Here is a 13,364-nt window from a genome sequence, read left to right on the forward strand (position 1 = left end):
ATTTTATAAAAGTATCCATTTTGATTATTTAAAGCCTTATAGAAGAAAAACACCCCTGAGACAAAATCTTTGTAATTTGGTATGTGTTTTAGAAAAATTAAGTCATTTTTTTCATCTGTGATATTTAATTTTTGGGTAATAAGTTCAATATTGTCTGTTGGATTACTAAGTATATGAACATCATTTTTCTCATTTTCTTTAATTAATTTATTATATAGAACTTCTTGATGTTTGATTGACAAAGATTTAGGTATGTTTTTGAAATTTTTACTTGATTTTGCGAAAGTTTTGAGACATGAATGCTTTCCTTCAAAGCGCATCGACCAAGTGTTCACCAGTGGACCCATTTTTAATATAATACTTGGATAGTGTATCATATGATGATGCTTGGCTTTCAGAAGGAAATTAGGGAAATTTTTTTTTAAAAGAGAATGGTGCTCGAAAATCAAAGTTTTAAGCTCATTGATGGATGAAGTTTTGATTTCATAAGAAAAAATAATTCGAGAAATTTTTATTAATAATATCATAAGTTGACACACTTGTTTTAAACTCGGATCCGTATAATTTTTGAAATGACTGTAAAATATTAATGGTAGATTTACTAGAAGTGTCCAACATTGACTTGCATTTTGTCCGATGTGATTCTTTCCTTTTAGTCGAATGGGAGATGGCAAATTTCTCCTTTCTTCAAAAGCAAAATTGAAAGAGGATATCAAAGAATTAATCTCATGTAGGGTGTTATGCTTATGATCAATTAGATAATTAAAAAATAAATTCAATTCATATTGAGCAACCCCTTCTAAGACATCGTGCATGATGTCTATAGAAGGATTTTCCACCACATGGAAATATTGCAAATCATTAAAAAGTGAGTTTTCTCTGACTCCTCTAATATGATCTGAATTGTTACCTAATTTGGAAACATCATTTTCATAAGTCTCTTTGGTTCTCATTGAAAAGTCTTCTTCTCGAAATTTGTACTGTATCTCATCAAGTTTACAAAGACATATGCGACAAAAGTAGTCGCTGTTAAAATTTTTTTTAAAACCCAGCAGATGGTTTAGACCTAAATTATCACCACAAATGTTTAGCAAGAACCCTTTAATATTTTTAATACTGCCATTCCAATTAATTTCCACCCCTTCATTTTCCAGTTTTTTTAAGTCTTTAATAAGAACCTTTACAACATCGTTGAAATCACTGTTTTTCAAATCTTCCATTTTTATTAGTGCAAAGAGATATATATGATCCAACTTTGAATTTTGTCCTCGTTGAACGTTACAAATATTGAAATAAAATGCTCCTATTTTATGTTTACCAATTTTTGTTCCAATCGGGTTCACTGTTTCAAATTCATCGAAATAAAGACTTATAAAAATCAATTCATTTTTGTTCAGATTATTGAAATTAGTCTTAAAGACAGAACCGTCATGAAAGCCTTTGATCAAAGTTGAGTCATGTTCATTTTCATCAAGTGAATACTTCAGTGTCTGAGTTTGGGGCAAGTTAAAAACAAATTTTAATGTTTCTATTAGGCTTATCTTAGCAAATGTAACTGGTTGTTGTACATTCAAAAAAGTTTTACTACTTATTTCCATTCTCCTCTTTGTTTTCATAGTTAACAAAATTTCTTCCGGTTCTGGCATTTTAGAAAATACGTTCTTTCTTCTCATATATGTACTTTTACTGTCAGACACGACTGCGGTTAATGAAGTTTGAATTTCAGAAAGCTTTTTTAATGCAACTTCCAAGCGAGGAGATGACATTATAATACTTCTAATTATTGAAAACAAAATATTCAAAAATAAATAAAGGAAAGTGAATATGAAATTTAATACAACATTGGAGACAGTAAAATTGTGTATATCATTTGCAAAATTTTTTAAGCTAGAAGTTAATTCTTCATGATCGCTTTTTTCTAAACTTTGAACGGAAACATCTGACTCATAATATTCGGAAAAAGTTAGTTGTGACTCTTCTATTAAAGTTGATGGGTCGTTTCTTGAATTGTTAGGAGCATTAGGTTGCAATGAACGTGAAGAAACACTGGGGATTTGTCCGTGGAAACAAACACTCATATGATGTTTTAATCCTTTAAGCGATGCAAAAGTTTTTGAGCAAGATATATATCCGCATTTTATAACTGTTTTCGGTCCATAATTGAATAAGTGCACATATTGCAGATCTTTAATATAAACTGCTGGGTTTTCAAAAAATTTATCACAAATTTGGCACTTGATATTACTCATTGGACATCAAAATCATACGACACTTATTGATAGTAGTATTGGGAGTTTCATTTCCCTTAATTTTGAACACGTAGTTCTGAATGTAACGGAAAAAGTTGCGCAGTGAGGCTTCATACTCCAAATCGAATACAAAATGCATCTTGAACATAATGTCCAACGCATCAAGAAAGGTATCATTGGTTACTATGAGACTCTCATCCAAAGACACGTAAAACTTTCTGATGTCGCTCCTTGTGTTCCCCTGCGCGATGATAGTTGGAGACGGTTTTGCATCAGGCACTCTGCCTGCCTCGTAAAACTGTATCAAATTTCCGCAGGCTTCTTTGAGACTTGGTCTACCTTGGTGACCTCGACCTCCACCAGTTGGTGGCAACAGTGACAGCCAGTTGAGAGTTGCCCAAATTGGCGTGGGCCATCCTAGATTTTACATTACAATGAAAAAGAAAAAAAAATTGTAAAAATAAATATAAAACAAAGTTCCTCTGATTATGTGAGATATGCCTAGCGCACAATAATATTTGTTTTGTAAACATGTTTTTGGCATTTCAATATATATATATAGATAGATAGATAGTATAATGTTTTGAAGAATTACTAAGAGTTACTGAACGTTTTGAAGAGTTATTAAAAATTTAATTTCTGAAAAATAAATATCTCACGGTATTGAATGTCTGTACAAAAACTTTTTGAGTATTTCAGGACAATTATGAAAATGGAAAGTCTCACTTTTTAAATTTTAGAACAAGTTTTGCCTCTTTTACAAAAGATCAGAATAGTGTCTCGTTTCTTCAATTCTAAATAACGAACAAACCTTTCAGAAATTAGACTAACAATGTTGGGCATGAGTTCATTGCCTTTTTTCCAAAAATATCAAAAGTAACTTTTTTGTGTTTCTTTACTTCAAACTTAATGAGCAACGTGAGAAAAATAATGAACTTTTAAAAGTATAGGAAAAGAAAATATACTCGGTTTTAAGTTGTTAGAATCACCTGATTCGTTAAGTAATTACTAAGAATAGTAATTTTTAAAAATAAATTAAGATTCATTCGTCTTCAATTAAGAATATGATTTTTTTTTATTTCTACGCTAAATATTTGACTTAAATTTTTGGACTTTCGTTTTCTCAAGGGTGAGAGGATTGTTTAAAATTTGAAATATGCACTTGTAAAATTGACTGGCATCAATCTTGTAAACTCTTTATAGAAATTTATTATGCAAAACAGCACCCTTGATTTATTCAAAATAAGTAGCAAGAAAGCAATATATGTAATAAAAAAAGCATTTATAAGACATATAATAAAGATAGAAAATTATACATACCATTGTCTATTTTGCGCATTGCTTGAGTATTTCCCAAAGTACATAGCTTTGTTTGAAATTCTTCATCAAACAACTCCTTCAAGCAATTGTTCTTATCAGGGAAAAGCAATTGGAAATCAAGCTGAATCTACATGTGGAGTAAAATAAAAATTGTTACAGGAAAACAAGTACAAAATTACAATAAATTTTTAGTAAACAATCTTGAAGAAAGTAAAACTCACCAATCCCCGTGTATCCAAAAACCTTGGATACTCTAGAAGAATGTTCTTCTTTAGTGGTGTTTTCAAAAACTTTCGTCGGATCGGGAAGGTTTTCTCCATGGCATCAAATATTTTTTTTTCGTCATTTCGCCAGAAAAGCGTTTTCAATTCATCCTTGACTTCTTCCAAGTCAATGCAATAATCAATGTTGTTCTGTACCGGAGAAGAATTCCCCTGGTTTATCAATGCAGTTGGCTCAAATACATTACACTCTTCTCGCTTCCTTGATAGCATTCTATTGATGCAGTTCCCCAAAAATCCAGAACGTTTATCTGGATTATAAACTGCATCCTAAGAATATGCAACGATATTAGTTTATACACATAAACATTCTGAATAATTAAAAAAAAAATCTTACATATCCCCTCGGAGAATCTATTTTTAAGGACGGAAAGAGCTCCACGGTGGCCTTTGCGTAAGCTATTTTATCATCTTTTTTGGGCTGAGGCCGATAAAGCAGAAGATGGTTAGCAATTATTCGAATTGCCATCTTCCTTTCACGCTCAGTGAGCTTGTTTTTTGTCAACAGCTCGGCACCGTTGATTAAAACAGTTCTTTGAACTCTAAAAAACTTGCGAAGCTCCTAAAAATAAAATAATTCAAAATTTATCAAGGCATATTCAAATTTCGTCTTTCCCTAAAATAATCCCAAAGACCTCTCGCAAATGTTTTGAATTATCAGTACTACAGTAGAGTCTCGCTATAGTCCACATTTGGTTCCAGATTTGACACTTGAGTCGCACTATAGTCCATGTAATTTTTTAAAATTATCAACAACTTTTAGTATTGAAATTGCTCGACGGCTTCCACTTTCTTTGCGATTGTGGTACTCGTCCTCGTTCTCTTCTTTATGGATCACAATTATCACAACTTACTCAATAAACTTTATCAAAAATATTAAAATAATTAAGATAACATTGCATGTCGCGTACTAAAAAAACATAATCCAACTTAAAATCAGTGTTTTGAAATCAACGGTCAATAAATTGTGGCCTACAGAGCGATGACCTATAGCGAGTCTCTACTGTAACAGTTTTTTTTTTTACTAAAATCTTAATCTTGGAAATACTTGACTGTTAAATTTTGATTTTTATCTTGATCTCAGAATAAGGACCATTGTTGGGGCAAAGTGATATGATAATAAAGAACTTAAAATTCAGCTTGACATCTTAACATAGATATGATTTAGTAAGTGTTGATCAATTTTGCGTTTATCACTGAGCAAAATGTAATATTTTATTGATCAAAACCATTTATAACTTTACGTTAGATGTACTTTTGCAAAGACTTGGGTCTTCTACTGATCAAAAAAATTAAATACCTTCGCAATAAGGGTTGGCATCATATTTGGATTCTCCACAATATTCCCAGTGGCCTCCGGATACCCATTTCTTACTGGAACGTCTCCAATGGCATCAGACACATCTTCTTCGTGTCGTATAATATAATACGAAGTTTCGACTTCTGAGAATGCTGCTGGCAAGATTCTAACTCCCTCTGAGTCTAAAATTTTTAGCACCCCACCGTTTAAGGACAGTTGATTGCGCACTGAAAGTTATACAAAAAAAAATAAAAATAAAATCAAAAATAAAAAAAACTAAAGTAAATTTAAGCCTAAATATAAGACTAAAATTGAATGAAATGAATTTTAACTTATTAGAAAATTGAAGTCTTCTTTTTAAAAATAGCGCCCCTAGTGGTGGTTTTATGAACTTGCGATGTTAGAAGGGGAAGTGGCATTTCACGAGAGCTTTCCAAAAAGTCCTCACTTTTTAAATTCTAACAATTAGAACAGGAGTTATGGCCATTTTAAGAATTTTTTTTGGGCCCTTATAGCTCGGGTCAGGGGGGTCGGGGAACCTTAAGTTTGGTATTGATGGAAAGCACTAAGGCCCAGCTATAACATACTAAAATTTGAGCCCGCTGAATGCCATAGGGGCGGAGTTATTGAGAAAACAAAAAAGGGGTGTCTTCAAAATGGCGGAAGGAGGGGTGGGGGATGGGGGGTCAATGCACCAAGTTGCAATTTTCATGCGGTATATAACCTTTGCCGAAAACCGCAAGTCGATATCTCTTTTAGTTTAGGAGCTATTAAGCTCCAAAGAGCGGCCGGACGGCCGGCCGGGAACTTAACTTAGCCCCCCATATATTCGTGATCAGGAAGTGGCGAAACACATTTTGGCCAACTTTGAGGTCGATCGGACGACATGAAATTTTGTCATCAGGAGATATTATTAAGAATATCACCTAATACTCTTCCTCAGTGCTATTTTTTCTGGAAATTTCCTTGAAAGCATAGAAGCTTTTAACACGATACACCATGCATCAAAAAAGAGCATTTTTCACCTATCTCATTTAAATATTTCACTATTAAACTACTCACCACTATTTTCCAAGTCCTCGTAGCTTAGGATTTCACTGAATTTCACGTTTATATAACACTTTTCATTATTAAATTGCACTTGCAAATTTTTTTGCTGCGCCATTGCACTGACTGAGAGACCCACGCTTCTGGAATGTTCCAGCAATGTGAAAAATTTTCTTCCGCGAGAGTCCTAATTGTTTCTCTCCCTCACTTTACTCTCTTCCTGCTGTTGCTCGCGCGGCTTAGCATTCATCGCTCTTATTCTCCACTCTCAGCATCAAACTCAGTAGCGCACGCATTACTCACGTCACTGGATTTCTCTCACTCTCCCGTTTAGCAGCAAAAAAGTAGCGATTTAGCTTACAGGATTTTCAGGCGTTACCGAACGTGAGAATTTTTGTTACACCAAGTGGAAGCTAAAGCACTAACGTGTTTTTGGGCGTCACACTTTTTTTGCAGTGTAGACAGTTTCCTTTACTATAATGGACTTTCAAAATTCACTATTCTACGGACATTAGATTATAATAGCCGTATGGAAAATATTACTATTTTCCTTTAAATTTAACCTGAAGCCTCTTCTATAGGTTCTAGTATCCGAATAGTCGATATTTTTTTTTCATTTTTGAATATGTTTTAGAGACTGCCTAAGCGGAAGTAAATTTTTTTAAGAAAAATTAAAAAATAACCACTACTAATAACTAATACCTACAAGCAGTAACTAATTTTACTACTTATTTACAGTTATATAGTAAGTACACTTTTTATCAGCTTGTAACACGGCTAGACACCAAACGGTAAGACATATCGATTTCAGGTCTTCAATAACCATCCCATAAGTCGACATTATCTTAGGACAGTGTTAGCTGAAATTCTTTACAATCTCAGCTTTTGTGGTCACAGGTGAAATCTGACCTCGTCAGATCGGGCCCAAATTTTGAATCTACACGTTTTGACACTCATAGATCACGAAATCATGTGCTCCAAAAATCGATTTTCATGGACGGTCCGTCCCGTCCCGTCCCGTCCCGTCCGTCGTATAACCACTTGTGTCGTTGGGCCGCTAGAAGCTGATGGTTTTAGATCCACCCGCCACCAACCCCCCCCCCCCCACCCACCCCCACCCCCTTCCGCCATTTTGGAATACCCCCAAAATTTTGTTTTTTCGATAACTCAGCTTCTATGGCATCGATCGGGCTCAAACTTTAGTACGTTATAGCTGGGCCTAAGAGCTTTCGATCGATACCTAACTTAACCCCCTCCTTGACCCGAGGTAGTGGGAGTCAAAAAATCAATTTTCAAATGGTCATATCTCTGGTTCTAATTATTAGAATTGGAAAAATTTTGATGTTTTGGAAAGCTTTCGTGGAGTACTACAACTCTTATGACATCCCAATTCCCAATTTCATAAGATTTAATCGAAGATCCGATTAATCGGAAAATCGATTTTCGATTAATCGATCTCGAATATTTCGAAAACTAGACGATGCTATTTCTTTCAATTTTAGTATGTTGTAGCTGAGGTTGAGACCTTTCCAACGGTGGGTCGCACTCCCCCCTTGATGTTCCCTCACCCGAGCTATAATCAAAAATGTCATGACCGGACTGCATTTTCTGTGTTTATGAAGGGATTTCGATGCAATTTTAGCACATATTATATCCGAGAGCGAGACTTTCTAAGGTCCCTTCCGTCTCTACACCAACCCACTGTACCCCGACCCTTACTATATCCGTATGGACCGGACGCTATCTCTTGTGTTTATTAACCGACTTTAATGAACTTTTTTTTTCTTTTGTTGGTCTTCCCCACTCAGACTATTTAAAATAAAAAATGACCAGTGATAAGCCCAGATAAGTTTATGGTAGCTGAGATTCTTTACAGATGACCTCGAAATGCGTGCAACTCGGGGTGCTTGCAACTCGGAATGCGTGAAAATTCGATTGTGAGGTGAATTTTGGGGGTAAAGAATCGCGTCGAGCCAATTTTATTAATTTCGACCGACAAGAACAGTTTATTCGACGCGCAAAGCCTGAATAATGTAATAAACAGAGTGCACAGATAAAAAGAATGCTAAAGTTGTTTGGTATTAAAGAATTCTAAAAAAAATGTTAAGAACCTTTTATACCAAATGGAGATGTTTTTTTTATTCAAGCGATCCTTATGTTCCTTAACTTACATTAAATAAGATTTAAGATTTGAGAAACTAATAAAATCAGTTTTTATCGAAATGTATGGCAAATATTCTGGACGATTTCACCATGTCATTTTTCTGTCAGTTCACCTAAATCCAGGATATACTGTTTTAAATAGTAAATTTGCATTTTTTAGAAAATTCGAATTGAAATTATTGCATAACACCCATAAATCCAATTTTCATTCGGACTTGCATGCGTTCTGAGTTGACTCACATATTAGGAATCTCACATACAATAAGCTCGTGTAGACTTACCAATGGTTTTAAATACACATAGCAAATCCCGATACTAGATACAGAGAGCAATCTCACAGAGACTAAACAATTACAAAAGAATGTATTACCAAAGTGCAACATAAATGGTTCTTAGCTACATAAAATACATTGAGAACCATAATAATGGCAGGGAGATACGGAATTACCAATTTTATAATGTAGATAGCGATTTACTTTCCTGTATAGAATTTTAATTCATCTTACTTCATCACTCAAAATTTTTTCCCGTACAGTTACTTTCTTTGCTATGAATGTTACTTTTTGTGAATTTTAATAAGTGACTTCAATGTTGCAAACTCTTCTTCTCATTATTTGGTTTGAATTCTTTTTTTATTTATAAAAAGAATATTTCACATGTTGTCTTCTGTCGTAATTTCTTTTTAGAATTCCTGCTCTACTATCGGCTATAGATTGTTGTTAATTGAAGTTCTGTTTTTCTAACATTTTTTATTTCTTTCTTGTCCAAATTACACATTTCTGCCAATTTAAAAATGGGATTTTAAAAAATTATATTGTATATTTTTTGTAAGTTATCTCGGCGGTCAGCTAGACGATATACGAAAATGTTCTTGAATCATTCTTATAAAGGGATTTGCAAGGTTAACGATAAAAGAAGGTTCAAGAGAGCGTATTTTCTAACCGATTGACCAAGTTTGATTCATTCGAAAGGTCAAGTAACCCTTGACATATCTGAACTACTTCCAACCGGTTTTAAACCGGTTATGAACAGTCAATATATTTTTATTATACACTGAATTGTATTATATCTACATATACACTATTAAGGTCGATACCTTAAGTGAATTGTAAATCGGTTGAATGTTGAAACTAAATGTGAACCTGTAAACACATAAAAACATGTGCTGAAAAAGGACTTTGAAGAATGCTCGAATTCTTAAGCACGGTGCTTTTCTTTTATACGAGTTGAAACACTGAAGAATTTTATTAATACAGGTAATTTGAGAATTGCTGTTGGAGTATAGCATAAAGTCAAAACTTCGAGCATAATGTAAAGCTGGAACACTTTGTCATCTCTCTTAAAACAATTCCGAATTTTCAGGTATTTACAGCACTGGAATCGCTCATATTATGCTTTCTATTTTAATTAGAGTATTTAAAAAATAATAATGACTCAATTGCTCAAGTTACCTCCCAGAAAACTTTCTTACGACAGATTTATATCGATTGTTTCGTCTTTGAATTTTGTCTCAGAAATAAATCTTCTGAGGGAAGCTGTTGACCATGAAGAATTTTATTGAATGGATTCTCTGATCAAATCTGCAGCATTGAAATAATACTGCTGCATAAAAAAAAGACTTTTGAACAGGTGGATGATGAAGAATCAAGCCAAGTTGGACGATCAGAGGCCCCACATTGTTTGGTAAGTATTTCTTATAATCACCTCATCAGACACACCCTATAAAGTGATTGCCAAAAGTGGCGTTTAGGGTGTTACATTTTCTTCTGCAAAGGTGCTTGGAACTCCAACGAAGAGTGAACAAGAAAGGCAAGGAGAATGTGAATAACTCTTTATGGTGTTCTCATGGTACTTTTTTTTATCAATTTCACAAAATGTTGCACGCTAAAGTGTCGGCAATTCTTTATAGTCCATCAGGTTTTGCAAGGGATGCCAATTTCCAAGTACATGTTTCACTTTTTTATTAAAATTATTATGGTTTTAGAATGGGTTTAATAGGCAAATCGATAAAAATACTAAAGAAATAAAAATATTTTCTGCCAACCCTCCAGTTGAGACATTAATTAAACCTTGCACTAAATTATTTGCATACCAAAACAAATAGAAATCAGAAAAAATGCTAAAGAAATTGCTAAAATTGTGAAAATGAAAATGGTAAATGATTTATTATGTTTAAATTCATGAATATATAACTAGTCTCTTGGATAATTCTAATTAATCCGCTAGATTGTCATATAAATAGTAAAACTATGCGTTCAGAATATGTGCAAGATGTTACACATTTAAACACACGCCTCACTAATAAACATCCTTGTTACTGTTATAAAATGTGGTCAATATTGAAACATTCTGAGGCAATTTTAATGAACCCTCAGGGGATTTGACATTAAGATCTTAATAAATTCTAACTGAATATGTATTATGACCCTAATCATTTTTTTTTGTAAGTCAGACTGATCATTTCTCCTGACTTATCATGAATAATTGAACAATATTTCTTTTTCAGGATAGCGTATGAGTTACCCCATATTCTATCATATTTGAAATTATAGCATATTTTCTACTGAAAGAGAAACATTTGATCTTAAGACTTTATTATAAGGAATTTAACTAATAAGTCGTAATATGAATTTTTTATCTTAAAAGTACTTAACTTAAAAGGGAAACTGGAGACAAAATCAACATAGTAAAAATATCACTTAAAAATGTACAGGTCTAAACATTTTTTTAAATAACCCTAAGCTATAGTATAAGTATATATTATCTTAAAAAAAATTAAAAACAAAACTACATATTAGTAAGAAGATCTTTTACATCTATTACACACATCCATAATGCCCAAATAAGTCATTATCATAAGTTATTCTCAAACAGGACCTCTAATCCGGAAAATTCAATGCCACGGCTTTAAAAGGAAGTGAAAGAATCATGCCAATTTGAACTGCAATTAATTGGAGTTTACCCCAGGCTGTGCCTTAATGAAATAAGCCCCTTGTTAGCAACATAGAAATGTGAGACAATTAATTATTCAATCTTGTGACATTTACCATTCTGATATCTCACTATAACGGTTGAGATGGTATAAATAAGACGCTCAATTTAGTCATTCTTGAAAGTGTGTCACGTTTAGAATCTTTGGCAGATGGTATGATGCATGAGAGCATCACTGAGATAATGTTGTGAGGCTTCAAAAATAAGTAAGTTCATTGTATGCTCCTTGGGGTCCAGTTGGACCGGTATTAACTATCTTCAAGAACGGTAGCTGTAGAAAAGGAAAGTCGTGTCTTGGTACACTGTAGCGCTGTAGCCCCAAGAATGAATTATTTATTGGAGAGGGTTCTCTTGCTTGCCATTTGGTTGCATAGTTTTATAATTTAACACACCTATTACAACGCTCAAAAAAATTTCATGTACCAGATCAGGCTCATAGTGTCCCAAAGTATTTTTCGTAACTCCCCGATATGGCAATATATGGTGATCAAACGGGACGGGTAGATTTTTGAAAGTGACGAAGAATCCTTTACCGGTGGGCTCATAGCCAAATTCCTTCAATTTCAATGATTTTCTGTGTCCCACTCGAATGAGATCGCGTTAGAAAAGGGTCCTAGGACTGCTGGCAAGGCTGGCAATGGTTCTTGAAAGCAATTTAGCTCAGTCTAACTGTATAGTTTCTCGACAATGGTGCCAAGATCCTCTCTGGTCCTTCCGAGGCTCCCCCAAATAGAGGAAAGTCCTATCACCTAACTAAACTCACAGATTAATTACCCAGTATCTAGCCAGAGCCAGATACAGTAGAGTTACTCGAATTTGAACATATTTTCAAAAACGTAATGGAATTGATGTGAAATGCTCTTTCCCTAAATTGAGAAAGATAACTTTAGAGAATGTATCAATGTAATTTATTGTTAAAGAAATGGAAAAAATAGTTCTAATTCAGACTCCACGCAAAACTTTCTTTACATAACCTCAAATTTTACATTTTGAACTAAACCGTCGTCGTTCAAATTTGAGGAACTCGACTGTAAGTGATCTTGATGGAAGATAGTTGATGGGTGGAAGATGGAACAAAACACACACAAGTAAACTCTTCAATATGACCTGCGTCCCATAAAATGGATATTTATGGAAACTGTATTTAAAAAAACGAACGTTACAAATTTTGGATAAAAATTATTGTCTCATAACCTAAATACTTAAAAAAAATACTCAAATACTTAATAAATAGTTATAAGCCGATTAATACCAGCTGTATTTTGTAAAGAATTGAAAAACTATTGAGTCGTATCTAAAATTTTTCTCATCGTTTGAGCAATAAGTTTTTCATATCAACCTTTTTTGAATTTTCAATATTTTCTTTTTAGATCAAATGTGAAGTAATATAATGACGGAACTCTAAACAGTTGCGAGAAATAAACGCTTTAGTCACCAGGGACTTCCTTCGAAGTCTAAATATTCCTACAAAAAATATAATTATTGTATTTTCTACCGCGCTTTAAGCATTAACCGGACTAACATCCACGATGATACCCTTTGGAGGGTTAAGTCGTTGTGTAATACCAGGAACGTTCTTAATTACGTTTCGGCGCCGCTTCAAGAAACATCTACTATGTCAATTCAAATGCCATTTGAGGGTTTAACTGTATGGAAGTAGCTAGTGACAACTGATGACACTAAAATAAGCATTAATAAGAATGGTTGAAGGACATTTTTGTGACCCATAGTAACAATTAGTAAGCTCTAGAAGCCAAACGGTAAGACACAGCAACTTGGGACCTTCGGGGGATTCAAAAATCGTCAAAATGTACCACATTTTCACCTCTCTCCTTCACTACTCTTCTGATGGCGGATCCTTCTGCCTATTATTCTGGCGGGCATTTCGTTACACGAAAATCCCGTTGAATCATTACTAATAACTCAAGGTCACTCAATCTCAAGGTCAAGGGTTAAAAAGGCTCTAGAGAGCGTATTTCAAAACCGAATGGTATCATGCTTGGGGCTCGTTTA

The 13,364-nt window shown here is 33.8% G+C and overlaps 1 protein-coding gene across 1 annotated transcript; it reads right to left on the minus strand.

The window, feature by feature from the left end:
• Positions 1–358: 358 nt before the first annotated feature.
• LOC129807292 (uncharacterized) lies at positions 359–6,363 on the minus strand. The gene is made up of 6 exons (XM_055856466.1): positions 6,213–6,363; positions 5,151–5,377; positions 4,188–4,412; positions 3,791–4,120; positions 3,570–3,696; positions 359–2,666 (listed from the first exon to the last, which is right to left on the minus strand). Exons 1-6 carry the CDS (start codon positions 6,313–6,315, stop codon positions 2,242–2,244), a joined length of 1,437 nt encoding a protein of 478 aa, XP_055712441.1. The 5' UTR covers positions 6,316–6,363; the 3' UTR covers positions 359–2,241.
• Positions 6,364–13,364: the final 7,001 nt, after the last annotated feature.

This window comes from Phlebotomus papatasi, chromosome 3 (genome assembly GCF_024763615.1).
Source record: "Phlebotomus papatasi isolate M1 chromosome 3, Ppap_2.1, whole genome shotgun sequence".
NCBI classification, from domain to species: domain Eukaryota; kingdom Metazoa; phylum Arthropoda; class Insecta; order Diptera; family Psychodidae; genus Phlebotomus; species Phlebotomus papatasi.